At 54.6% G+C, this 26,867-nt stretch overlaps 8 protein-coding genes across 8 annotated transcripts; 5 read left to right on the top strand and 3 right to left on the bottom strand.

The window, feature by feature from the left end:
- Positions 1–420: 420 nt before the first annotated feature.
- COL26b_009332 (uncharacterized protein) lies at positions 421–8,573 on the top strand (the record flags this gene model as incomplete). The annotated part of the gene is made up of 3 exons (XM_053182063.1): positions 421–562; positions 625–7,973; positions 8,028–8,573. The coding sequence occupies 3 exons, from the start codon at positions 421–423 to the stop codon at positions 8,571–8,573; spliced, it is 8,037 nt and encodes a 2,678-aa protein (XP_053033958.1).
- A 691-nt stretch (positions 8,574–9,264) lies between these two features.
- Positions 9,265–10,133, top strand: COL26b_009333 (uncharacterized protein; the record flags this gene model as incomplete). The annotated part of the gene is made up of 4 exons (XM_053182064.1): positions 9,265–9,269; positions 9,310–9,579; positions 9,738–9,888; positions 9,978–10,133. The coding sequence occupies 4 exons, from the start codon at positions 9,265–9,267 to the stop codon at positions 10,131–10,133; spliced, it is 582 nt and encodes a 193-aa protein (XP_053033959.1).
- A 1,245-nt stretch (positions 10,134–11,378) lies between these two features.
- CBS2 (Cytochrome B translational activator protein cbs2) lies at positions 11,379–13,677 on the top strand (the record flags this gene model as incomplete). The annotated part of the gene is made up of 4 exons (XM_053182065.1): positions 11,379–11,402; positions 11,995–12,051; positions 12,275–12,473; positions 12,533–13,677. 4 exons carry the CDS (start codon positions 11,379–11,381, stop codon positions 13,675–13,677), a joined length of 1,425 nt encoding a protein of 474 aa, XP_053033960.1.
- A 556-nt stretch (positions 13,678–14,233) lies between these two features.
- Positions 14,234–16,957, bottom strand: COL26b_009335 (uncharacterized protein; the record flags this gene model as incomplete). Its single annotated transcript, XM_053182066.1, has 2 exons — positions 14,234–15,774; positions 15,937–16,957. 2 exons carry the CDS (start codon positions 16,955–16,957, stop codon positions 14,234–14,236), a joined length of 2,562 nt encoding a protein of 853 aa, XP_053033961.1.
- A 970-nt stretch (positions 16,958–17,927) lies between these two features.
- On the bottom strand, positions 17,928–19,253 carry COL26b_009336 (uncharacterized protein; the record flags this gene model as incomplete). Its single annotated transcript, XM_053182067.1, has 1 exon — positions 17,928–19,253. One exon carries the CDS (start codon positions 19,251–19,253, stop codon positions 17,928–17,930), a length of 1,326 nt encoding a protein of 441 aa, XP_053033962.1.
- Positions 19,254–20,265: 1,012 nt separating this feature from the next.
- Positions 20,266–21,260, top strand: COL26b_009337 (uncharacterized protein; the record flags this gene model as incomplete). The annotated part of the gene is made up of 2 exons (XM_053182068.1): positions 20,266–20,557; positions 20,614–21,260. The coding sequence occupies 2 exons, from the start codon at positions 20,266–20,268 to the stop codon at positions 21,258–21,260; spliced, it is 939 nt and encodes a 312-aa protein (XP_053033963.1).
- Positions 21,261–22,044: 784 nt separating this feature from the next.
- CPC2 (cross-pathway control WD-repeat protein cpc2) lies at positions 22,045–23,576 on the top strand (the record flags this gene model as incomplete). The annotated part of the gene is made up of 5 exons (XM_053182069.1): positions 22,045–22,086; positions 22,222–22,259; positions 22,394–22,520; positions 22,614–22,931; positions 23,151–23,576. 5 exons carry the CDS (start codon positions 22,045–22,047, stop codon positions 23,574–23,576), a joined length of 951 nt encoding a protein of 316 aa, XP_053033964.1.
- A 760-nt stretch (positions 23,577–24,336) lies between these two features.
- CEL6C (1,4-beta-D-glucan cellobiohydrolase cel6c) lies at positions 24,337–25,655 on the bottom strand (the record flags this gene model as incomplete). Its single annotated transcript, XM_053182070.1, has 3 exons — positions 24,337–24,757; positions 24,825–25,322; positions 25,390–25,655. The coding sequence occupies 3 exons, from the start codon at positions 25,653–25,655 to the stop codon at positions 24,337–24,339; spliced, it is 1,185 nt and encodes a 394-aa protein (XP_053033965.1).
- Between the last annotated feature and the right edge of the window lie 1,212 nt (positions 25,656–26,867).

Raw genomic sequence — 26,867 nt, forward strand, 5'->3', positions numbered from 1 at the left:
ACCCTAATACCTCCCTACCTAAGGTGCCAGGCCCAGACCACACAACCCTAGAGCCGGATTCTGCCCACATCCGACTGGGGCATGGGTGCTGTGTGTCCACTGAGTTGGAGCTACTTACGCTGCCAAGACAGGAGGAGCGCGCTGTACTGAGGTGTATCTCAGGCTTTGCCTTGCCTTGCCGTGCGTGCCCACTGCCTCGAGCAGCCTCAACCACACCATCGAAATCTGCCTCGCAATTTGGCACCAACGGCGACAGCACTCAATTTCTTCTCCGTCCGTCATTCAACACCACTCACTGTATCTGCGCCTATCCTCACTTCTGTCGGTGCCACAAGTCTCCGAAACCTACCTGCCCGCCGACCATATCGCTGGCCGGCTTGCCCCCAATGATATCTTCTGTCCGCTCCCAATCCCGCCGAAATGACTGAAGTCGTCGTCAATGGCTCCGGCTCTGCCCCCGCCCCTCTCGATTTCCCTGCCACGAGAACGGCCCTGACCTCGTCTTCCACCAATATCAGGATAGCTCATCTGCGAACTGTCGAGGACAAGATATCAAATACAGGTGAACCGCCTCCTCGGCGCCCCCATTGATCCTTCCAGCTGACCCATTGCCATCTATTGCAGAACTTGACCCGCCATTGGTTCGCAGACTCGTCCAGTTGCTCTTCTGGACACATGCTTTCTACGCCGACCGACCCTCTCGACTCGCCGTACAGAGATGTCTCTCCGCTCTTCTTTCCAAAGGTCTCGACTTCGACGTACTCTTCGCTTTCGTTGCTGCTTTGCGCGCCGAGTCTCAAAAGCCTGGAATCGCCGCCAGTAATGCCTTCGTTCTCGTCGAGTGGTGCAGCTTGCTCATGCAGCATCTCGCCAAAACTTCCAACTGGGACAAGCTGGCTTCTCAGATCCTCCAAAGCTATGTCGACGTTTTGGACAAGTGTCTCCAGCCAGCTGCCAAAGGTGGCATGACCCATTCCGCCATCATCGTGACTCGGAGAGGCTTTCGCAAACTCTTCTCTGCCCATGAGAACCCAGACAAGGCTCTCAAGGACGCTGTTCAGCTCCTGACGACCAAGTCGGCGCAGCCTTCCATGAAAAATGCCCCGCTACTCGGCGTCATCGCCGGCGTGAGCTCTCGAATCCCCGCAGTCAAGTCGGTCCTAGAGGCCCAGAAGTCGCAGTACTTCACCTTTTATACCAGAGAAATCATTGGCTCACGGACTTCTGTTCCCCAGCATATCGCATCTGGGCTCAATGACTTCTTCCTTGACTTTGTAACCCTGGAAGATCTTGCCAAGGAGGTTATTCCATCTCTGGAAAAGGGATTGCTGCGTGCGCCTGAAATCGTTCTCAGCGATGTCATCATCCCCCTGATTCGCGCTTTTCACAAGGACTTCGACCTTTCGCAGATCCTTTTGGGAAACCTGCTGAAGCCTATCCTCTCCAATGTCAAATCCAGCAATGTCAACACTCGGAACGGCGCTGTTAAGGCCTTCAAGGCACTGGCTGCTGTAAGCCGGGATGATAAGGCCCTGGAGAAGGTCTCGGAAGAGATTGTTGGTCCCGTCAAAGGCGGGAAATTAGCATCCGCAGACCACAGAATTCTGCACTGTGAGATGCTCGAGGCCATTCCTCTCTCCAATACTATTGCGGACAAAATTGCCGCCGCTTTGGCAGTCGTCTCTGCAAAAGAGGGAAACGAGGCTGCTCTTGCCGTCGAGGCTTCTGCTCTGGCTAGATCTACAGGATTCTTGCTTGGAAATGACACAGAAGTTGCCAAACCAATCGTGGATGCGTGCATCAAAGGCATTTCTGACAAGAAGTTTACGTCTCGTCGCATTTGGCTACTTCGGGTCGGTGAGATCTTCAACGCTGCTACAAGCTCGGGTGATATTTCCCCTGCCGTCGTCAAGTTTGCTGAGGCTGTCCTACCGAAACTTTTGGACACCTACAATGAGGTAGTTGCTAATCCCCTCGTTGCCGCTCAAAACAATTTGACAGTGGGTGCCTTCATTGTCACCACCCTCACCTCCTGGTCTCAGCAAAGCAATGTGACTGCTACTGTCAAGTCATTATTGTCAAAGATTTCTATTGCGAATCAGGTTCTTGCTCTTGAGCCCAAACCTTCCTTCCTGCTCAATCCTCGCATCTATGGCAAGATTACTGTGGAGGACGAGCTTATCTGGTTCTCCCGTGCTTTGTCGGCCGCGTCAGAGCATTTGAGTGAGGAGACCACCAAACCTGTCTCGATTGCCTGGGCAGAGGCCTTCATTTTCGCCATCTCCTCATCCGGGGCAACTCCCAAGGCCAGACAGGTCGCCACGGACAGCTTGTCTCGCGTCTATGCCAGTCGTCCAGCTTTGGTCTCTCAGGCTGTCATACATGGCATCTGGCGCTGGATCGACAGCTTAGAGACGGCAGACAAGGACAGCGCAGCAGCATTGTCCAAGACCGAGAACAGCAGCCTACACCAAGTTTTACGCACCATTTGCATCAACCCAAAGAATGTGGAAGAAAGCCAACAAGAAGCTGTGCGAGCAACAATTGATCAACAGCTCTGCTCCCTACTCGTTCTTGCTCGGCAAGACCTCGTTCCTCGCTCTAGTTGGATTGACCTCTGCCTCCGCGTAGAACGGGATCCTGGAGACTTGGCACGTAGGTTTGAAGACAGCCTCATCAAGGAAATCACAGAAAGCACCTCGATCGAGCAAAAGTCCGATGTCGTCAAGAGGGCTGCCTGTAATGCCGCTGCTGAACTGGCTTTTGTTGCCCCAGAAACAATGACCAGCCGCATCGTTCAAATTATACAGCAAGACCTGGAGCCGGAAGAATTGCGAAACGTTGGGCCCGTGGAGGCGGCTATCTTCAGAACCCCCGAGGGCACCGCCTTCGTAGACGTTCTCGCAAAGAAGGCCCAGACAGCTGTTCCCGATAAGAACAACAAAGATTATGACATCCTAAAGTGGGAGGCGGAACTCAGGGCCCAGCTGGATCAGAAGAAGGGGCAGCAAAAGAAGCTCACAGCAGAGGAGACGGCCAAGGTGAAGGCTCAACTGCACAAGGAGGCAGAAATCCGCAAATCTGTTCGCCAACTCGAAGCCCGTTTGTTGCGCGGTATTGGTATCGTTCAAAGCCTCGCTACTGGTCCACCCACTGAAGCCAGCCACTGGATGGGCCCGGCAGTAAAGGCCCTCCTAGACGTAATCGACGCTGGGTCCAGTCTTCTCACCGGGGACGCTGCGTCTCTGGCTTACCTGGCCTGCTCTGAGCGAACCACCAGCCGTCTTGGTCCGATGAAACCTTTTGTTGGAGTTGCGACGTTGCGCGCCCGGGGCGTCACTTCGCTACCCGAAGATTACAAACAGGAGCCTGTGGATGAGCTCGTCACCAGGGTACTCTACCGTTTGCGATTTGCTGGTGAGCAACGACCCTTCGATACTGTCTCGCTTGTATACGCTCTATCGCTGGTCTTCACCGTCCTGGAAAGCGGAGGTTTCGGCCCATCGGCTGATGACCGTGATGCTCAGCTTGTCCTCGCCATTGAATTCCTCTCCTTCCACACCATCACCTGCGAGGACCCTGCAACTCCTCGTATCCAGGTCCTGTCTTCCCTCATATCTTCCATGCAACAGTACACGCAGCATTACAAGATTGTCAAAGACTGTTTTGCTGATATGTGCCGTTGCGTTGCACCCAACATGACCCCGGAAGAGATTGCGGTGCTGGCTAAGGGAACTATCGTCCCTCAGATAAGCGTCCGGACTACAGCATTGCAGGTAATTAGTGCAGAAGTCGACATGAGCGATCTTGACTTCTCCGACGAAATCTGGCTAGCATGTCATGATGATGTGGAGGAGAATGTCGAGCTTGGTCGGGAGATCTGGGAGGAAAGCAACTTCAGCCTGTCTCCTGAAGTTCCTGCCAAGATGCTACCCTACCTGTACAGCATTGATGGCCAACTGAGGAGGGCAGCTGCCCGCTCACTTGCGGAGGCCTGTAATTCACACAAGGCTACCCTCGAGTCGATCTTGGATGCTCTCAAATCTTCGTATGTTGAGCTCGCGAAACCACGAGTCCCCGAGCTGGATGTCTACGGCATGCCCAAGAAGACCAATCTCGCCGACCCCTGGGAATCACGACACGGTATAGGATCCGCTTTCAAGGAGCTTGCGCCACACATGGACAAACAACAACTGGACCCGTACTTCGAATTTCTCATTGAAAGGGGGCCACTAGGCGACCAGAACGCGAACGTCCGTAGTGAGATGCTCGACGCAGCCATCCGCGCCATTGACATTCATGGCAAGGGTATGGTTGAAAAATTGATGAAGGTGTTTGAGCGCACCTTGGAAGGCCCAGATAAGAACACGGAGGCTTCTGACCGTGTCAATGAAGCTGTCATCATCATGTACGGTGCTCTTGCTCGGCATTTGAAACTGGGAGACTCAAAGCTCCCCGTCGTCATCGAACGACTTCTGTCAACCCTCAGCACGCCATCGGAGACCGTTCAATACGCAATTGCGGAATGCTTGCCGCCACTGGTGCAGGCTTATGGCGACAAATCGTCGAAGTACTTCCAGCAGGTCCTTGAAACGTTGCTGACCTCCAAGAAGTACGCCGAGCAACGCGGCGCAGCATACGGTCTGGCCGGCCTGGTCCAGGGTCGTGGAATTTCATCTCTGAAGGAACAGCGCATAATGATGACGCTGAGAGGAGCCATCGAGAACAAGAAGGAGGCAAATCAAAGAGAAGCCGCCCTCCTCGCGTACGAGCTGCTCTCCACTATTCTCGGTCGCCTTTTCGAGCCCTATGTCATTCAGATCGTACCCCAGCTTCTCACTGGATTTGGCGATGCAAACGCCAACGTTCGCGACTCTTGTCTGGCTGCAGCCAAGGCATGCTTTGGCCAGCTCAGCTCCTATGGTGTGAAGAAGATCCTGCCTACACTTCTGGATGGCTTAGACGACCAGCAATGGCGTAGTAAGAAGGGTGCCTGCGACCTGCTGGGGGCTATGGCCTACCTTGACCCCCACCAGCTAGCCCAAAGTCTTCCCGATATCATTCCTCCTCTCACAGGAGTTCTCAATGACAGTCATAAGGAAGTCCGTTCCGCAGCTAACAAAAGCTTGAAGAGATTCGGCGAGGTTATCAACAACCCTGAGATCAAGAGCCTCGTCGACATTCTCCTGAAGGCGCTCAGTGACCCGACAAAGTACACTGACGAGGCTCTGGATTCTTTGATCAAGGTCCAATTTGTTCACTACCTTGACGCCCCTTCTCTTGCCCTGGTTACAAGAATTCTCCAACGCGGCCTTGGCGACCGTTCCAACACCAAACGCAAGGCTGCACAAGTCATTGGCAGTCTTGCCCATCTTACGGAGCGAAAGGATTTGGTCTCTCATTTGCCAGTCCTTGTTGCAGGACTTAAGCTTGCTATCGTCGATCCGGTGCCGACTACCCGTGCTACGGCTTCCCGAGCGCTGGGTTCCCTAGTTGAGAAGCTGGGTGAAGATGCTCTGCCGGATCTTATTCCTGGCCTTATGCAAACTCTCAAGGCAGACAATGGTGCTGGCGATCGTCTCGGCTCTGCCCAGGCTCTCAGCGAGGTTCTCGCCGGCTTGGGTACCACCAGATTGGAAGAGACACTCCCTACCATCTTGCAGAACGTCGAGTCTTCAAAATCAGCTGTTCGCGAAGGATTCATGTCCCTCTTCATCTTCCTTCCCGTCTGCTTCGGCAACAGCTTTGCAAACTACTTGGGCAGAATTATTCCTCCCATTCTGTCAGGTCTTGCCGATGATGTCGAGTCAATTCGTGAGACGGCTCTTCGGGCCGGCCGTCTGCTCGTCAAGAACTTCGCCGTACGTGCCGTCGACCTACTTCTTCCTGAGCTTGAACGTGGCTTGGCCGACGATAGTTACCGCATTCGTCTCAGCTCCGTCGAGCTTGTTGGTGACCTGCTCTTCAACCTGACAGGCATCAGTGGCAAGACTGAGGATGACGAGGAGGATGAGGAGAGTGCCAAGGAGGCTGGCGCTTCCCTCCGCGAGGCACTCGGAGAGGAGAAGAGAAACAAGATCCTTTCTGCTCTCTACGTGTGCCGATGCGATACGGCTAACGCTGTCCGTTCCGCCGCAATCAGCGTCTGGAAGGCCTTGGTGTCCAGCCCCCGCATCCTCAAGGAACTTGTGCCAACTCTTACCCAGCTCATTATCCGCCGCCTTGGAAGCTCCAATATGGAGCACAAGGTTATTGCCAGTAATGCTCTCGGCGAATTGATTCGCAAGGCGGGCGATGGCGTCCTCTCTACTTTACTGCCAACTCTGGAGGAGGGCCTGCAGACATCGACGGATACAGATGCGAAGCAAGGTATCTGTCTTGCCCTCAAGGAGCTTATCTCTTCAGCCTCCGAAGAGGCTCTGGAAGATCACGAAAAGACACTTATCTCCGTTGTCAGGACGGCCCTCACCGATTCGGATGGAGATGTCAGAGAAGCCGCCGCAGAGGCCTTCGACTCCCTGCAGCAGATCCTGGGCAAGAAGGCTGTGGACCAAGTTCTTCCATACCTGCTCAACCTGCTGCGCTCCGAGGAAAACGCCGACAACGCATTGCAGGCGCTGCTCACCCTCCTTACAGAAACCACCCGTTCCAATATCATTCTCCCGAACCTCATCCCTACCCTCATCACTCCTCCCATTTCAGCGTTCAACGCCAAGGCCCTTGCTTCTCTGTCTCGGGTCGCTGGTGCTGCCATGAACCGCCGTCTGCCGAACATTATCAACTCTTTGATGGACAACATTATCAACTGCCAAGACGAGGCTTTGAGAGAGGACCTCGAAAACTCTTTCGACACAGTGATTCTGTCCATTGACGAGTACGATGGTTTGAACACGGTAATGAACGTCCTGCTTCAGCTTACCAAGCACGACGATCATCGCAGACGTGCTACTACCACACGTCATTTGGCCAAGTTCTTCGCGTCCGCCGACGTGGACTATTCACGTTACAATCAAGATATTGTACGCTCCCTCCTCATCTCGTTCGATGACAGAGACCAAAATGTACTCAAGGGAGCTTGGGCTGCGCTCAGCGAGTTCACCAAGAAACTCAGGAAAGAGGAAATGGAGAGTCTCGTCACCTCAACCCGACAAGCTCTTCAACAAGTTGGCGTTGCTGGCGCCAACTTGCCAGGCTTTGAGCTTCCGAAGGGCATCAACGCCATCCTACCGATATTCTTGCAGGGTCTCATGAACGGCACCCCAGAGCAAAGGACACAGGCAGCTCTGGCCATTTCTGACATTGTGGACCGGACCAGCGAGGCTTCCCTTAAGCCGTTTGTCACGCAGATCACGGGGCCCCTGATTCGTGTCGTATCTGAGAGATCTACAGATGTCAAATCTGCGATCCTGTTGACCCTAAATAACCTTTTGGAGAAGATGCCTACAGCGCTGAAGCCATTCTTGCCCCAGCTGCAACGTACATTTGCCAAGTCGCTTGCAGACACTTCCAGCGAGGTTCTCCGAGCTCGCGCAGCCAAGGCTTTGGGTACGCTCATCAAATACACGCCACGAATCGATCCGCTCATTGCCGAATTGGTGACTGGGTCCAAGACTGCGGACCCAGGCGTCAGAACCGCCATGCTCAGCGCGCTCTACGAAGTCATCAGCAAGGCCGGTGCCAATATGGGCGAGACCTCGCGCGCTGCTGTCCTGGGTCTCATTGATATGGATACTGATGAGAGAGATGATGCGATGACAATCACCAATGCCAAGTTGCTCGGAGCACTTATCAAGAACGTGCCCGAGGAGGCTGCGAACGGGCTGCTGAAGAACCGGGTGGTTACCAGTCATTGGAGTCACTCTTCGGCTCTCGCCCTCAACGCGGTGTTGGTTGAATCACCGCAGAGCCTCCTGGAAAGCCCCTTGGCGGACGAACTGCCCGATCTCCTTTGCCAGGGCATGTCGAGCAAACACGTAAGTAAATGGTGCTTGCAGCACGGTCACAAAATGCTAACGCAAGCTATGCAGCCTTACATCGCGGACAACGTCATCTTGGCCACTGGTAAATACCTATTGTCAGAATCGGTCAAGACTTTTGATTCGAACAAGAAGATCTTTGAGGCCCTGGCAAAAATCATCCAGCCAGGTAATTCCGTGGACTCTCGGCGGCTGGCATTGGTTATCGTTCGCACAATGAGCCGTACCAACATGGATATGGTTCGCCCGCACGTGGGGTTGCTTGCTGGCCCCGTGTTTGCCAGCGTTAGAGACCCGGTTATTCCCGTCAAGCTGGCTGCGGAAGCCGCTTTCGTTGCTCTCTTTAACGTTGCGGACGACGAAAGCAAGGTCTTTGACAAATTTGTGGATGGTGCGAACCTGCCACCCAACACCAAGAGGAGCATGCAGGACTACTTCAAACGTGTCACCCTGAGGCTCGGAGCGCAAGTACGGGAAAGGAGGGAAGCAGAGGGAGGCCAGGGAGGCCTGGGCCTGTCCAATGACGAGGTTGAAGATGAAAAGGAGATATGGAGTGTGGGCAAGGTTGACGTTGGCGAGGATGTGTTTGGCAAGTAAGGTAGGCAGGGTTAGCATACAGGATGGATGGTAAATGTGGAAAAGTTACAATTCACTTCATGCCATGACAGTTGCTTGCAATTCTGGGAGTGAAAGGTGTGCGCAAAGCGCGATGCGAAGATGAGGTATGGAAGAATTGGGGAGGATTCCTGAGTTGGTATCGATAAGGCTGTTGTTGGCACTACAAAAAGATGTGGCCGTCCACCCCAGCCAGGCACAGGCACAGGCACAGTCTCCAGCGCTGCGAGGTGAGAGCGGTTGTTGCACACTGCGGTACGTACCTGCATTTTTGCTGTGTTGGCGTATCACGTGATGGCATGATTCATTCGGAGCCCTCGCTTAATCCTGAGTAGCTGGCTCAGTGGCCCCACTCGAATCCGCACCGCTTTCTGACTTTCCTCCAGAGAAATATTCGAGCGTCAACCCCTCTCAATTTTCCAACACCTCGACTCCCCCGGTAGGTACGACCATCGACTAGGACAACATTCAAGATGTAAGTTATCACGACCGCACCCAGCAACGCCCTGCAACACCGATTCCAGTGAGATTCCCGTCGTCCTGTGTCCCGGCAACGCCAATTCCCGGCCGTTGTGGCGTCGGGGATTGGCGGAGTCGAAACGAACCGAACACACGACGACCGGCACTTGGATGGAATCGAAGGAGGATGAACACTTTTTCCTCCCACAATGTCATGATGTATCGGGGACACGGGCTGATTGCGACTGCTTCTCTCCAGGGTCAACTTGCGAACTCAGAAGCGCCTCGCCGCGTCGGTCATCGGCTGCGGTGAGCGCAAGATCTGGCTCGACCCCAACGAGGTCAGCGAGATCTCCAACGCCAACTCCCGCCAGACCGTCCGCAAGCTCATCGCCGATGGCCTCATCATCCGCAAGCCCGTCACCATGCACTCGAGATCCCGTGCTCGTGAGCTGAACCTTGCCCGCCGCATCGGTCGCCACCGTGGCTTCGGTAAGCGCAAGGGTACCGCCGAGGCTCGTATGCCCAGGTTCGTCGACACCAATACTCCCGGCAAGCGATCTGTGGGATAGCCTGTTGCGAAGGAGTTTCCTCGTCACACGTTTGTCCTGGCGAGGAGACTCTCATCTCAGCTACACCACGGCTGTATGCCCTTACGTGGAGATTCTATACTGACTCTCGATGAAGCCAAGTCCTCTGGATGCGCCGCCTCCGTGTTCTCCGCCGTCTCCTCGTCAAGTACCGTGCCTCCGGCAAGATCGACAAGCACCTCTACCACGAGCTCTACCACGCCAGCAAGGGTAACACCTTCAAGCACAAGCGTGCTCTCGTTGAGCACGTAAGTTACAACACCCGGACCCTTCAGAAACGAGACCACGACTATGCGTGGACGGAAGGGATGTGTGCTAACATCTTTGTTTGCAATAGATCCACCGTGCCAAGGCCGAGAAGGCCCGCGAGAAGGCTCTCAAGGACGAGATGGATGCCAAGCGTGCGAAGACCAAGGCCGCCCGCGAGCGCAAGCAGGAGAGAGCGGCGGCGAAGAGGAACGCTCTGATGGGCGAGGAGGAGGAGACCAAGTAGACGACTACAATTCGATCTCGGTCCTTAGGCGGCTGCATTCGGAGTCATCGGGTTGGGTCTTCTTTTTTTACGTCCTACTGGTCCTAATGTCGCAGCAGGGCTTTGGCATGTAGCATTGAAAAATGGAAATCGATGACATGGCAAAAAAACGGGCATGAAAAATGAGCAGCAGCAATCTTTACACGGTTATAAACTTTCAACTTATTTGTGATTCCCACATGGGTGTGCGTATTTTGTGAAAGTTGTTGAGGTTCTTTAAGCGGCCTATCTCTAGGCGCTGTCTACCAGCCCAAGGCCACCAGATAGCATAGGAGCGCAACCAGAGATAGACAAGGTAATTGCACAGGGCACATACAATTCGTGTCATGGGATTGTCGGGAACTAAGATAGCCCCAGGGCTCGGCAGTTACGTTTCCTACCTACGAATACAGCGAATTCTCGATATTCTTGTGTTCGGCGGATCGGGTTCAGTCAAGGGTCCGAATGATACGATCCGTCATATGGTGTTGGCCCATCTCCATACGGCAGCGGTATACGAGGCAAGCTTGCTGGGTAGCTTTGGGCAGTATGCAGAACCAACATTGAGGTCATCCACGGACGCGAGGCACAAAACCAACCGTTGGGAATATTGATGGAAAATTCCATCACGTACTCAGCTTTGATCAGCAAGCAGTCGACAGGAACAGCCACAGTGCAGCAATACATTGTCGCAGACGTGGTTTCCCTATGGACAAACTACGTAACGCACTTGGACTACGTCAAGTTCCCAACACATATGCAGCATGTTTAGTTTTGAAGCCCTGAGCACACTTGTGCGTTGGGGAGAGGATGGCCGACCGGCGCAATGAAAAGAGTATGAAGAAAGAAGCACAACCATGGATTGGATCAGATTGTTTCAAATTGTCCCTGAAAAGGTGGTGATGGTGCCAGAACATTTCATCATGCACCCGCCGAAGCGGAAGAGCTGATGTGCGAAGAAAGCGTGCTCGTCATCTCCAATTTAGTTGTGTAAAGAAGAGAAGAAGAAAAAGAGTAAAATTTTCGGCCGCGATGCCGCGTAAAAAGGTAGGTCAGGACAGGGTCCACCATGAGGCGGGACCTTGCCGAGGGCCCGTGCACTGCTTACTGTTCCAACTGCCAACTTCTAGCGCGGACCTGCTCTCGAGCGGTGCCTGTAGCGACATGACGGGGCGAAAGGTGCTGGAGTCTGGAGCGCGGTCCCTACCTAAGCATCGGCGAACCACCATGCAGGCCGATAAAGCTGATAAGGTCGGTCATAGTGGGTAGCGCGGAGCCGAAGCCGGCGCCAACCGCTGAGCAGCTCGGTCGACTTACCGCTGGACGACGGATGAGATACCGAGCAATGGTCACTGGTTCAGCGTATCCGCCAGCTTGGCTGGTGCCATATGTACCGGCTCCCCCACCGACTGCACATCGCTACATCATCTCCTCGTGGTTTGTAGCTGGGGTACTAGCATCGGTAACTCGATCCCTCCCTCAGGTACTTGCCTGGCTGTTGCAGCTGTCCTAGCCTTACCTTACATCAAGCCTCCTCCTGCTCATCCTCCATCCCCCTCTTCACCTTTTCCCTCGTTGCTTTCCCTCCAATTCTCCTCGTTTGACACTGCTTCCACGACAGCCAGTCGTTATTGCTGTCATCATGTCTTTTTCCGTCTTCCGAGGTACTTCTCGTGCCCTGCGTTGCTTGCCGAGAGGGGCGGTCCCGGCGACTCGTCCGCGCGTGAGTGGCGTGAGATGCATCTCGACGTCCAACTCTGAGGGCCAACAACAGGTGCGCCGTTTGGCTTTCCGACCTTTTCCTGACTTTCGAATTCCGTTGCTGACTTGGGTTGCCCTTTAGCTGCTGTCTGCTCACCTCCAGCAAGCCGATCCCGCTGTCTTCGACATCATTGAAAAGGTACGACTTCATAGGACGACATCTAAGGTTGACACCGACATTTGCGACAACCTGCTTTCCCCGTCAACACAACGAGCAGTGCTGCGATGACACGAGGTCTTGGCGAAGGGAACCAGCCGCTGACTCGGGTATACCTCCAGGAGAAAAACAGACAGAAGCACTTTATTAACCTCATCCCCTCAGAGAACTTCACCTCCCAAGCTGTTCTCGATGCCTTGGGCAGTGTGATGCAGAGTATGAGCAGCTTGTCTCCAGTACTGAATTTATACTCATCAACTGGCTAGACAAGTACTCCGAGGGTTACCCGGGCGCGAGATATTACGGCGGAAACGAGTTCATCGACCAAGCGGAACGTCTCTGCCAGCAGCGAGCTCTCGAGGCTTTTGGCCTCGATGCCACGCAATGGGGTGTCAACGTGCAGGGTGCGTATTGTTTTCTTTCCCTTCTCGACAATCCAGCCAGCCAATAACTCATGGTGCAGCTCTGTCCGGTGCCCCCGCCAACTTGTATGTCTATTCTGCTTTAATGGACACCCACGATCGCCTCATGGGACTGGATCTGCCTCACGGCGGTCACCTTTCCCACGGCTACCAGACGCCGACCAAGAAGATTTCCGCCATCTCCAAGTACTTCGAAACCGTCCCCTACCGGCTTGACGAGACTACCGGTCAGATCGACTATAACAAGCTGGAGGAATTGGCCATGTTGTACCGCCCCAAGGTCATTGTTGCCGGTGCTAGTGCCTATAGCAGGTTGATCGACTACAAGCGCATGCGCGAGATCGCCGACAAGGCCAATGCCTATCTACTCGCTGACATGGCCCACATCTCTGGTCTGGTCGCGGCCAAGGTGATGCCCGGGCCCTTCGCCTACGCCGACATTGTTACCACCACTAGCCACAAGAGCTTGCGTGGACCCCGCGGTGCCATGATCTTCTTCCGCAAGGGTGTGCGCCGGCAGAACGCGAAGAAAGAGGATGAGATGTACAACCTCGAGGGCCCCATCAACAACTCCGTCTTCCCTGGTCACCAGGGAGGCCCCCATAACCATACAATCACCGCCCTGGCCGTTGCCTTGAAGCAGGCACAGGCTCCTGAGTTCCGCGCCTACCAGACGCAGGTTTTAGCAAACGCAAAGGCGTTTGCACACAGACTGGGCGCTCCTAAGGAGAAGGGAGGTTTGGGTTACAAGCTGGTGTCAGGCGGCACCGATAACCATCTCGTGCTTGCAGACCTGAAGCCGCAGGGTATCGACGGTGGTCGTGTTGAGCGTATTTTGGAGCTTGTTGGTGTCGCGGCGAACAAGAACACCGTTCCCGGTGACAGGTCAGCACTGGTGCCTGGCGGTCTGCGTATGGGCACACCGGCCATGACAACAAGGGGATTCAGCGAGGAAGACTTTAGCCGTGTCGCTGATGTCGTTGACCGGGCCGTCACCATTGCCGTCCGTATAGACAAGAGCGCAAAAAAGACTGCCGAGGAGAAGGGAGAGAAGAAGCCTGGTCTGCTGAGACACTTCATGCAGCATCTTGGCGATGGAGAAACCGACCCAGAGATTGTGCAGCTGAGATCTGAAGTGGCTGACTGGGTCGGCACATACCCGTTGCCGTGGGACGTCCGCTCTTGAGCAATTGGGGCCGCAGTTCATGAAGGAATGATGGGTGAGCACTTGGACTCGAGACATGAGGGGTGCTGATCCATTTCGGCGTTTTATTGGGGTCCTTGGCTGCTTTCAGGCTGTGCGAGAGCGGTCGCGCCTCCCCACGTTTTTATCATTTATGTGTTCTTTTTATATCAAGGGCTTTCCACCAGTCCTAACAGCATGTTGCGCTGACATGTTGCATGGAGCATGCGTCTCCATTTACACAAAATTTATCATCCTCAACGAGATACGGAAAAAAAAAATGATGTGTAAACATTTTCAAGATTTGCCGACCCAGATAGAGCCAAGCTTCGATGACTGTAACGTTGGCCTGCTTCACCAGCAAACCTCACAGCGCGCCCCTTTTCTGGTTTGCTTGTGTTATTCGAGGCATTTTTTGTTTCTTACAAAAAGGTATCAAGCAAACAATACGCTCCGAGGCTTTCCCGCGCATCATGGACCTATTCCTCAGATACCCAGGAGCTGTAAGATGAATCCGTCCCTGGGTATCTTCAATTACCAACGTGAAGTGAGGATAATTTCAAGGCGTGCTTGGGCCCTCCGGCCGGTCTGTTCCCAGCATTTTGGTAGTCGAGTCTCTGCTCTTGAACCTCTCGTAATACTCCTTCAACTTTCCAGTCGCGACGAGTGCCTCAGCACCATACTTCTCCACAATGGTGTGAAGCACTGGCCAAACGGCGAAGTCGGCCAAAGAAACCCTCTCTCCCGCAATAAACTCCGACTCTCCGGAGTAGCCTCCCCAGATAGCCAGCTCTTTGTTTAGGAGTTTCAGGTCACGCTTGCCTTCGTCGTCTCGCTCGAGTTGGCGCCATTTTTCGAGCAATGCGAGTCCTTGCTGGAAACGGGTCAGAATCCTCGCCAGGTCTGAGTGCGACTTGCCAGCGGCTTCTGCTCTTGCTGAGCCATAGATGCCGTCAAGGTACAACATGATTGCCAGCTCGCCCTGTACCGTGGACTTGACGGCGTCGTTGTCGATGAATCTGATCGGCGGGCTTTCAGGGATCGTAGAGGTGTTGTTTACACCTTCGCCATCTTTCCAGTTGAAGGACGAAGACATGCTGCCCTTTGCGTAAGAAATTCCATACTCGGCTAGCATCAGGGCGATGCGTGTATTGACGACGGAATCAGCTGAGACGCAGAGTCGAGGTGAATGGTTCATGTGAAGAACGTCGAACCCCTTACCGTAGTGCCGGTCCCAATCGAACGTGGTAGAATGGTTCTCCGTGCCAAAAGCGTGCAGCATTTCCACCGCCTCAGGGCTTTGCCCATTGATAACGGGCTTGGCCTCATCTCGGGCCTTGCATGTCGCTCCTTGGCCCCAGATCACTGTACTATCGCGATCCAAAAAGGTGCCAATCTGTCGGAAGGTGAGGGAGATGCGGCCGCCTGAGAAGGCCAGTTCAGCAGGAGTCTTGTCGCGCTCCATCCTCTTGTCCTGCCTGATGGCGTGCAACCAGCGCATGTTGGTCTTCAGGCCCATGCGGCACAGAGAGTTGTGTGGCAGCTTTGCGCGGGCGATTTGGCGCTTCTTTGAGTCTTCTCCGGATGGTGACTCAGTACTAGACGGGTCCTTGTCCCGTCTTTTAGTCCTGAACACCATCGTTCGTTCCGCCCCAAGGCTGACGTTGGCGATGTAAGATCCCTTGACAATATCCAGGGTCTTATCACTGTGCTCGGAGATGTAGTCGGTGCCACCACGATAGAACTGAATCAGGGCGTGGTTCAGCGGATGGCCGAGCTGTTTCTCGACCTCGGTCTTGATTTCGCGCACTGTTGGCGAAAAGAACAGAAGAGGGGGCGATTCGTCAGATGGATGACGGTAAACTGGCATGCTGCCATCGCCAGCCACTTCCCCCTGAACGGCGACTAGACGAGGGACTTCGCCGCCTTGGTGCGACATTCTCTGCCAGCTGACTTCATCTCTGACTTTCTCAAAGATGCCTTCAGCCAGAGGCTCGGGGATGATGTTGTGGATGACAGTGGTGTCTCCCTCACAGAGAGGTTCCGAGACCTTCAGGGCGTCTTCGTTGTCGACTTCTTCGCTGCTCATGGTTCCAGTCCCTGTGGAGGCTATTGTGGTATCTACTTCCAGTTCTGGGTCGGATGCATGTGTTTTTTCATCGTCAGAGGCAGCTTCAATTATTTGAGGGCCGTTTGTGGTATCTTCCTCCGGTTGAATAGCAGCATCCGGGTTGCGAGAAACCTCTATGACCGGTGACTCACTGATGATTGGTGCTGCTGATGATGGCTGTGCATCCGGGTCGACTTCCAACATATCGGAGATGGTTGCACACTCTGAGTCATCCGGGTACCGATACCTTGCGGACCTTGCAGGCCTCGAGGCTGGAGAAGGTCTACCGACGTCGTTTTCGAGTTTGAGCCCGGCCAGCTTTTCCTCGAGGGACTGGGATTTTGGAGTTGAAGCGTCACTGGCCACCAGAATTCCATCGTCGGCGGTTTCTATGAGCCTTCTTGGTACAACAGGCGAGGAAGAACTGGAAGCGGCCGAAGCCGGGCTTTTCTTGGCTTGCAGTTTCTCGACGACGGCTGTGCCTTCAAGTACATCACAGCCGGTTAGATCAACGAGACTTCGCATAGTATTACTTAGGCGAAGTTCGGATATGAAACCACAGCAATCCTCGACGAGAGTGATGGAATAGCCGTACTTGACAGCATCGACGGCAGTGGCATGCACACCAACGTTGGCGAGGGAACCACAGAGAAAGAGCTCGGTGACGAACTTGAAGCGCAGCATCTGCAACAGCTGGCCCGACTTGAAGGCAGAATAATGAGACTTGAGGAACTTGATATCGCGGGGTGCGATGGCGTCTTTGACGGCAGCTGGGAATTGGGCACCTGAGGTGGAAGGGCGAACGACGGGGGGGCCGGGCTGGCTGAGAAAAGCCTCGTGATCGCGGTCCGTATCTGGCTCTTCAGACTCTTGTTGGACGGCGGGTCGGCGGCGGTAGCGAGATGTCAAAATGGTGGGCTTGGGCATGACATCGGTAGCCAGGATCTGTTCCGCGGAAGAGGGACGGTGCTTTTCAAATTCGGTGTGTACCCAGATGATTTCGCCAGTCTTTCGAAAAGCCTTGACGAGGTCGAGGGTGCGCGAAACTAATGCATCAGGCTCAGCAACGGGGAGAGCGCCGTCGGCGGCAAGGAAGTCGTTCTGGAAGTCGATGACCAACAGGCCCTTGCGGGTAGGCAACGTTGGCATGACATTTGGGTCGAAGGGAAACATTGCGACAGTGGGAGCGGTCTCAAAGTATCCAATAAAAGTGCATGTTTGGTGGGTGTTGTTAAGTTTGAACCCGAGGAGTGACGTTGCTGCGGCAAGGTCACGATGATAGTGAGTGAGCGCAACCGAGGAGATGAGTCGTAGCAAGGATGCAAATTGACGATGAAAGAAGTCGGTCTGATGCTGTCTGTCTGTTCTTTAATGCCGTGTTTCGTTTCCTACTAGGACGAAGGGAAAGAAATATGGATGAGTCGGTGGGATGATGCCTGGCGGTCGGTTCGTGAAAGGCGGTGTTGGTGATGGTGGTATGTAATTATCAGTATTGAGGTTGTCGGCATTGGACCCTGCGTTGCGAGGGGAGTTTGAATGGAACGGAACGACTGGGGTTAGTGGTGAGGGGAGCGCAAAGCCCTTCTTTTCCCTGGCTCCCGCCCTGGTCGAATCGGACCTCGCCCGATCCGTGGGCCTCGCAGATACCTTACCTAGTACCTACCTCGGTAAGGTAAGGTAGGTAAGTACGAATAAGGTACTGTGGGCAGTGGAGGGCAGCCTCCCTCCAGGCAGCCTCCAGGAAGCAGCATACCTGGGCGGTGCAGGTGCCATCGGCCTCACGCAGCCCTACCAGGAAGAACATCCGCCGCCAACCAACCAACACTCGAACAACACCACCCACACGACCTCAACGCACACATCGTCACCCAACGCCGGCTAGATGTTCAGGCATCCCCAGTAAACTGACTTATGGACATATAATCTTTTGCAGATTACCCCAGCCCGCACTCATCCAAACGTCAACTCCTGAATTGACTCCGCATCGCCCAAGGTTTTTGAATGCCTAATCATTTCTGCCCATGTTTATAGGATGACATCTAGTCTATATGGATGCCTCTTGGTTTATTTCCATGTCTATCTATCCCTTCACGTTTGAGACTCGCCGTTTCGCACCCCCACGGCTGTGAGAATGTTGATATTTTCAATGCAAATCTTCAAGTATCTGCACAACCTCCACGAAACGCGGTCTGTCTCTGACCACAGGGGTCGAGCATCGAGCAAGCAGCTGCTGTAGTCCCTCGATCGTCCGCCGCTTCTTGTCCATCTCCAAATGGCCCGGGCCCGTTACTCCCAAGAGGTCCTCAACTAGATGACCGAAGGCTAGAATCTCCAACCTCTCAAAGTCGAGGCCGTTGAGATTTTCATATACCGTCGCCGCTCCAAAGTCACCGAGCAGGGCATGTCCCGCCTCGTTGAAGAGAATGTTGTGGGCATAAAAGTCGCAATGGGATACCTTACGACCGTGCAGGTGGAGAGCTGCCGCTGCAACGCCAGCAAGAATCTCCAAAACAGTGTCCAGCGGCAGCTTTCCCTCGTCTTCATAGCGGTCCCTCGTACAGGTCTGCAGGGAAGGAGGAAGCCCCAGAGTCTGGTAGTGGGGCGGTATGAGCTGCATAACGAGGCCATGCTTCTCTGGGTGCCCATCAATGCTTGCCAGTGTGCTGATTAGGTTCTTGTGCGATCCTGCTGCGAGACAAGCTGACATCTCATCGAGAGGTGTCCCGTCGCTTGTTACTTCGCCCTTGAACAGCTTGATGGCCACTTCCTCTACGACGGAGTCGGCCAACATCCATCTCGCTTTGAAGATGTCGCCCGAAGCTCCGTGACCGAGCAAACCTTCGACCTCTAGATCATGCCAAACCACTTTGCGAAGCTGAGCCACTTCGTGTTCGAGGGTGATGGCGCAGCATGGATTACCAGCCACCGAAAAGAACGCCAGCTCAGGCAGCTTGAAAAGCCAGGGTGGCAGATGGTTGAATTCGTTGGCGGAAAGACGAAGCAAGCCAAGCTTCTTGCACGCAGACATCTCGTCGGGCAGGTTTTTCAAGCGATTGCCTGCGAGCATGCATTTCTGAAGACGCGCGCATTTGCCAACACTTCTCGGGAGGTTTTCGATGCGGTTGTTGGTGAGGATAAGCCAGCGCAGGTTACGGGGCAAAGCATCCTCCGGGATGTTGCTCATGCCGTTGGAGCGGAAGGCCACCATTTCGAGTTTCGGGCATTGTGCCAGCTGCTTGGGAAAGGCTTTGAAGTTGCAGTCCGAGAAGAAGGCAATCTTGAGCTTACGCAGTTGACCGATGCTGTCAGGTAAAGTGGAAAGCCCCGTGCCAGAGAGATCCAGATGCTCAAGCGTATCGGCGAGTTGAAGAATCTCCGAGGGAAACTCGCTCAGGGGGCCTGCGAGTTTCAGCTTCTGTAGGCCAAGATCACGGTAGCCACCGCTACGCAAGGTTTCCAGGCTCTGCATGGTACCGCAACGATAGATAGTGGACTCGTTCTGTGTATAAGGTAGGGACTCGTGATCGAGGGCGTGGGGGATCAAATGATAAAGAGTGCGGCCCCCTGGCTCGAGATTCCGTTGAGACTCGGGCTGAGATAGGGACAACTGCTGGCGCTTGACTCAGACACGCGAGGATGGCAATGAGAACTGAGCGGAGGGCGGCGTTCTCTCCCGCTATCTCTCCAATTCGGCAATATTTAGTAGGTGGAAGCTGCATTGGACAGCTGGTCATATCGTAGCGGGAGGAAAGACGGGATCGGGCTTATTAAAGGTAGAGCGATGTGTGGAACACCTGGAACACTGCTTCTTTGACTGCCACGCCTGTGTCACACAGATAAGATAGTAGCACAGCCCGCCAGCGACGGGTCTCGACTCGAGTTGAGCTATCCGTAAATTGACACACTAAAAGGAACTATGGAAATGAAAAAGACAAGGGCAAATCGAGAGCCATCCTGAGACCACATGGACGAGTTTCGAGTCCCATATGAACGCGAATCTAGGTACGCCATTAAACGCAGGGAGACGACGACGAGTGAGGCGAACCAATTGGCTGGGATCACCCACTGTACGTATTTGGCCCAAGAGCCGACGCAAGGACCACCTGCCCCAGTCTACCTAAGGTACAAAGTACCTACCTACTTTAGGTACTAAGGAACCTTACCTCCTAAGGTAGGTTCCCAAGTTCCTCAGGAAGAGCCTCAACCTCCGGTGCTTCCTCGCCAATTTTGCTGCTGGAAAGTACGTACCGACCGACAGTTTCCGTCCAAACAGCTGCAACTTCCATATCAAAAACTGCGACGACCTATCAACTCTCTCGTGTCGGCTGGGTCATCTGCTTCAACAACAGCGCCCGGCACCCATCGCCTGTCGCCCGTCCTTGTTCCGCCGAACTTTCGTAGACGAAAACATCCTGAAATTCGAAAGCCAGCGCGTCATCGACCCGCGTCTCGATACGCGGGCTTCGCCTGAGCTTCGCGCCATGTCCGCACCTGCCTCACCCGCTGCGGCCACGAGCCCACGCAAACGAAACTCGCCCAGTGACGAGGAGGAGTCCAACGCGAAACGGCAGAAGACCGATCTTGGGGTTTCCGCGACACCCGCCGAAGACGACGAGTCGTTACTCCCATGCGCAACCAAAGTCATCATTCCTTCCCTCGACTACCAAGCAAAAAGCGGCCTTGAACGTAGTATTGGCTTAGCGTTGCAACATGTTGGCTTTGACTCCGCCACTACCGAGGCTATGGAGAGCTATTTGGTGACAGTTGAGACCTGTGAGAATCCATAGGGGACCCTGACTGCCGCACATTTGAGCTAATCTCCAGCGTAGACATGGCTTCTTTCATCGAGGACCTCAAACGAGTTTCTCTCGCCGCGCGCCGCGAGCAACCAACGCCTGCCGACTTCGAGTCTACAATGCAACGCTTCACCCTCAAGACGAAGGCACTCAGACCTCACGCTCGCCAACCCGTCCCCAAATCTAAGCTCGCCGTCGACTACTTTGACCCGATGCCCGAGGACCCCGATGCGCATACTACCTTGCCACTTCTTGGAGAAGAGCTGAGTGGCAGGCCAGAGAAGGAGGCCAAATCATACATTCCCAAATCGTTTCCTGATTTCCCGAGCAAGCACACGTACAAGTACACGCCAAAGGAGGACGACAGCGGACGAGATCCTCAGAAGATGAGGGACGAGGCTGCAAAGGCATCGAAACAAGGCGAGGAAGCCTTGCGAGGCTTGGTAAGGGCGACTAAGATGCGGAAGCAGAAGGAGGTCAGATCACTGTCGGAGCGCGACCCTATGACCAAGGAGCGCTACTCGCTATGGGCCGCGGCTATGGAGGGGTTCATGAAGAAGGAGGGAGGGGCAACCGGACAGCTCGAGATCGCCGACCACAGCATGATTGTCAATTCGGATGCGCGACACTTGCGCAGAGAGGTGCAGCGTCAGGGGAAACGAGCTGCGGGTCAAGGTTAAGAGGGCAGATGTCGGCAGGGGCTTGTTTTTCCTGCATGGGAAGAATCGGCAACGGTAATGGTGGCCGCAGATGTTCTCCACGGGCGTGCCGGCACAATAGTCGTTTACGGTTGTCGCATTCAGTCGGAGGGTGCGAAGAATTATCTCGCATCAAAATGCATTCAGCAGCAAGGCGTTTAGGTTTGGGAAATATGCCGTTTAAACCACCAGGCAGGAGGGTAAATCAACAGGGGGCATGGGCATGCTCACAGTAACAACCAAGGTTTCCGAGGCATCTGCGACTATGCGGTTCCATGATCAAGAAAGGAGAAGGGGACGCCCAGGCAGGGACAGACTTGCAGGGCTCAGCAGCGGTAGGAGCAGATAAAAATCCATACACAGGCTGTGAGACCCTATGTAAGCTTTCCATGAATCCTGCACAACGTATGTTCTGCTCCGTACCTTAGGTCCAGTCGTTCCCGACCCAAGTCCCATTGCACGTCTGCAGGCGTGCCCGCCGTCGCCCCTGCACAGTGACATGCAACTCTGAGCGCGCAAAGTGGAGCCAATCAGCCTCGTCGCAGCGCTGCCGCCACGCAGGACGCCCATTGGTCGCAGCCCCACCGACAGCCTCTTCCACGCTTCGCGTAGGATACCTTAATCCGAAGAGGGCTTTTTTTTCGCCCACACACAAATTCCTGAATTCAGCAAGAGCTCCAAGGGTCAAAGGTGTGACCTCAGAATCAACTCCAACCTTTCTCACCTTTCTCTCACCACTCAATCGACCTGATTGCCTCATTTCCCAATGGCTGAGCAGTTGATTCTCAAGGGTACCCTCGAGGGCCACGTAAGTTGCTGCTTGCCCACTCTCCGCGCCGACGCCGTTGCTGCTGCTGCTGCTGCTGCCGCCGCCGCCGCCGTCGCGGGCGATTTTTGTCTGCAAAATTTGGACCACCAGGACTGACGAGCATGCTCTCTGCAGAATGGCTGGGTCACCAGCCTGGCTACCTCCATGGAGAAGTACGACTCCCATCGATGAATCCCACGGTGCTTTCTCGACACGGAACGGGTTCCAGAAACCGAGACGAGGAGAGAGATGCGCTGGTGGTCGAATCTGAGGCTTGAGAGCTTTGGTCGCTAACTTTTGTCGCCAGCCCCAACATGCTCCTGTCCGCCAGTCGTGACAAGACTCTGATCATCTGGAACCTCACCCGTGACGAGTCCCAGTACGGCTACCCCAAGCGCTCCCTCAAGGGCCATTCCCACATCGTCTCCGACTGCGTACGTCTCCTCGACCCCTCCCGGACCCCGCGAAAATTCTGCGCCGTCTAGGGGCTGTTGACCAACTTTGGGCTGATGGAGGAGTGAATACAGGTTATCTCGTCGGATGGCGCCTACGCCCTTTCCGCCTCGTGGGACAAGACTCTCCGCCTCTGGGAGCTTGCCACCGGCACCACCACCCGCCGTTTCGTCGGCCACACCAACGACGTCCTGTCCGTCTCCTTCTCCGCCGACAACAGACAAATCGTCTCTGGTTCCCGTGACCGCACGATCAAGCTGTGGAACACCCTCGGTGACTGCAAGTACACCATCACCGACAAGGGCCACTCCGAGTGGGTTTCCTGCGTCCGCTTCAGCCCCAACCCCCAGAACCCCGTCATTGTCTCCTCCGGCTGGGACAAGCTCGTCAAGGTATGTGGGAAAATTTCCCCGTGGAACCCTTCTTTTTCTTGGACAAATCTTCGACATGATGTTTTGCAACCAAAAGTATTTGCTACTTCAGAGCCTGTTTTTTGCAGGCCATGAGACCACTATTCACCAATGCACTGATCTCGCACCCTCGAATCCATCATTTTTGCCTCTGTATCCACTCTCGGAATGGACGTTGCGGGCTAACACTGGCAATTCCAGGTCTGGGAGCTCTCCACCTGCAAGCTGCAGACCGACCACATCGGCCACACCGGCTACATCAACACCGTCACCATCTCCCCCGACGGCTCTCTCTGCGCTTCCGGTGGCAAGGACGGAACGACCATGCTCTGGGATCTTAACGAGTCCAAGCACCTCTACTCCCTCAACGCCAACGACGAGATCCACGCCCTCGTCTTCTCTCCCAACCGCTACTGGCTCTGCGCTGCCACCGCCAGCAGCATCATCATCTTTGACCTTGAGAAGAAGAGCAAGGTTGACGAGCTCAAGCCCGAGTTCACCGCTGTCGGCAAGAAGAGCCGTGAGCCTGAGTGCGTGAGCTTGGCCTGGAGCGCCGACGGCCAGACCCTGTTCGCCGGTTACACCGACAACATCATCCGTGCCTGGGGTGTCATGTCGAGAGCATAAAGGGCATAAAAGCTCTCTCTGTCTCTCTTCTGGGTTATGGATGGCGATGACGATGTGTGGTGGGGAAAGGGCTCTGAGATGGTAGATCATGGCGGGCGTCCTAGGCTGGCTTCCTCGTTTGGTCTTTCGGGATGCGCAGGGTCAAATCGATTTGTGAAAAATGGGGATGAGACTGCATTGCTGGCTTATAGGTAGCCTACGAAAGGACTCTGGACATGAAACCCACGTAACGCCCAAATCAAAAGATCCTGGCAAACAAAATATGCTGTTTTCTGTTACAATTCTCGGTGAAGCCGACCCCATTTTGCTGTGACTGTTTCTGTATGCTGCCCGTGTTTCTATGTCCCTTGTGACCGCGATGGGTGATGTTCTACTGTGGTGTGTTGGGACAACCAATTTGCCAAATTTCGCTGTGGTTCGGAAGGAGCAGCAAGTAGCACTAATTCCTACTCGCCTCAACCTACAACTGCTCACCTCTATTTCCACTTTGGGCCTTGTTCGTGGTTTCACCGTCAAGATCGTGGGTCCAGATGCTCTGAAGAGTATGACGGTTAAGTACGGAATTGATTGGCTATGTACTGAATATGGCTAACTGTGTATCCAAGATGTTGAATATATACAAATAAAGGGAGTGTTGGCTCATCACGTCGGGATGGGAGTACGCAAGGGCATTTCCCCTGTTTTTTACCCTCCTCACTCCGTTTCCTGCTTACAGTGGGACTCTGCCAAGATACCGAGCAAGAAGCCTTCAACTCGCCATCTAGAACGCAGGCTTGGCATTCTTGAGGAGCATCTCAAAGTAGGCCTGGTTCCAGGTTCCGGCCTCCGGCGAGGGCTTGTAGGCGTCGGGCTTGCCGCAGAAGGAGTCGTAGCGGACAGCGCTCGAGTCGCTGGTGCCATCAGACTCTCCGCCGGGCTTGACCCACACGAAGGCATCGGCCAGCTCGAGGCCGGTGTTGGCGCTGGGGCGGAGACCGAAGCCGGCCCCGTTGACGTTGCACCAGTTGCCCCACTCCTCGCGGAGGCCCTGGACGCCGTTGCGACCGGTGTCGACGATGGCGTGGTTGGGCATGCCGGCGGTCTGCAGAGCGGCACCGAAGAGTGTGACATACTTCTTCTCGTTCTGGGCCTTGTTGTACTGGGCATCGGGGTCAGAGGCGAACTCACCGGGCTCAGCGTCCCTAATCATGTCCAGTCAGCATCCTTTAACCCTTGTGTCAGTCGTTTGAAAGGAGACTGAATGCTCACCAGGAGTTCCAGCCGGCGACGTTGGTGGCGAAACCGCGCAGTTGCGACGGGCTGCCGGCGGCCTTGTACGCCTTGGCGAGCTCCTCAGCGCCGGGCTTGAGGTTGTCGTTCCAGCCAAGCCAGCCTCCGTGGCCAGCATCCATGTACATGACGACGTTGGGAAGGTTGAGGTTCTTCAGAGCGTAGGCGACGCCGTCGCGGTAACCCGCGGCCGAGTTCTGGCAGGTTTGCAGGTTGATGTTGGTGACCAGGTTGGGGAGGGAGTCCGGCTCGATGACAAGGGCAAAGGCCGTATTGGGGTTCGCCTTGATGATCTTGACGATGGGGTCGATGTACTGCGACTGGTACTTGGAGAGTTCGCCGACCGCGAGCTCGCCGTTGGAAGCCTTGGCAGCGCAGTCACGGCCCGGGAGGTCGTAGATGACGACACCCAGAATGTGGTCACAGGGGGTGTCAGCAATGGCAGGATCAAGACGCGCAATGTTTGCAATGGTGTCACTGAACGGTCATCGTTAGTCTCCCTTAATGTTCTCTCGGGCGGACGGTGAGTTTTGGGACGGCTTACACCCATACGAAGGATCCGACATCAGCGACCTTGAGAGCCTGTTCCTTGAGAGTGCCGCTCATGCCTGCGGCGGCAGCCTGGATCTCAGCCCTGTAGAAGTTGTTGGGGTGCAGGGTGTATTTCGAGAAGACGTTCGTCTTCGCATCCAAAGAGACGGCCGAAGAGCACGCAGAGACGGCTTCCCGGGGTTGCTCCTTGCGTGTGGTCGAGGGCGCAGCAATGGCCGTCGAGGCCAAGGCCGCCAGAGTGGCGGTTGTGAACTTCATGTTGATGCAAATTCTCTTGGTTTAGCTGTTCTTCTTTTGTGATGCTGAGTTGTCTGATGAGAGTCTAAGGGTAAAGGTAGACAGTACCATATATATACACCTCAAACCTTCAAGGCCAGCCAGATTGTGAATCCCGTAGACAACATTACGTACTTGCGATCTTCAAGAGCGCTCGCCTTCAAAGCGACATCAATCAGGAAATAGGCCCGACAGTTGCGAAGGCTTCGGCCGGCTCTCTCCGCGTTGCGATGACGCAGTTGCCTTGAAGGGCAAGCCAAGGCTGGTGGAAGAAGACGAGCCGTCTGTGAAGATTAATCTTTCGAATTGGCATGTCTGGGCAATTTTACTCTAGGGGGGTCGATATGAATCCCATCATCAGTTAAACAGGCAACATGGGATTGGCGTCCTGAAGCGGCTTCTTCAATGGCGATCCTCCAGTCAGATGGTCTCCCAGTGTTGGCCTGCTTTATTGCTTGCAACCCCCGCAACATGAGAAAGCCTTAGATGCTTCCATCCGGGCTAGGCGGAGGAAAGTATCTAAGCCCTGTAAGCATTTCATGATCCACGAGTGGCGAGACAGGGTATTGTAGTGCTGGCGAGCCTCGACTGGCACTTTCGCCCAACTCTCGTAGTCAGGACATGTTTACCCGCTTTCGTATGATCGCTTTGCCATCACCAGTGCTGCCTTGTGGGATCTTCAAACTACTCGAAGCGTGAGAAAGAGCAGAAGCCAGTGCCAGTGGACAGTATCAACCTGGCATTTCTTTAGTGTGCGCGTGCCCAATTCGATCTGATCTATACCTGCGTATAAGTCGTCGACTAGCGGCCGCCTCCACAATAGATGCAGTCAAGCCAACCCAAGTAGGGACGAGGATAACACAACGCAAAGTAAACTGTGAATGAAAGGAGGGGGCCGGGAGAAATGCCGTGGCGGCAATCCCACATCGGGAAGCAGGTACAGCAAACTCCCCGCCACTAATTGTCATCCATTTATTGCCGCCATGAATATGAGTATTGTTGAGTCGACTTTAGCCGGCGAACCCCAGATCGACAGCACGAAGTTGGGTGCCGGCGCTAAGCTCGTTGCTGAAGCTTCTCTTGGCCGGCTAAAATATCCGAGCAGGGCCGCAGCTTTTCGGCTGTCTCGCTAACCAATTTGCCAATCGTTGCCGAATAGGACGTTGCCCATTCGTGCAAAATTGACGATGTATC

The sequence above is a fragment of the Colletotrichum chrysophilum genome (genome assembly GCF_026319265.1).
Source record: "Colletotrichum chrysophilum strain AFK26 chromosome Unknown scaffold_89, whole genome shotgun sequence".
Taxonomy (NCBI): domain Eukaryota; kingdom Fungi; phylum Ascomycota; class Sordariomycetes; order Glomerellales; family Glomerellaceae; genus Colletotrichum; species Colletotrichum chrysophilum.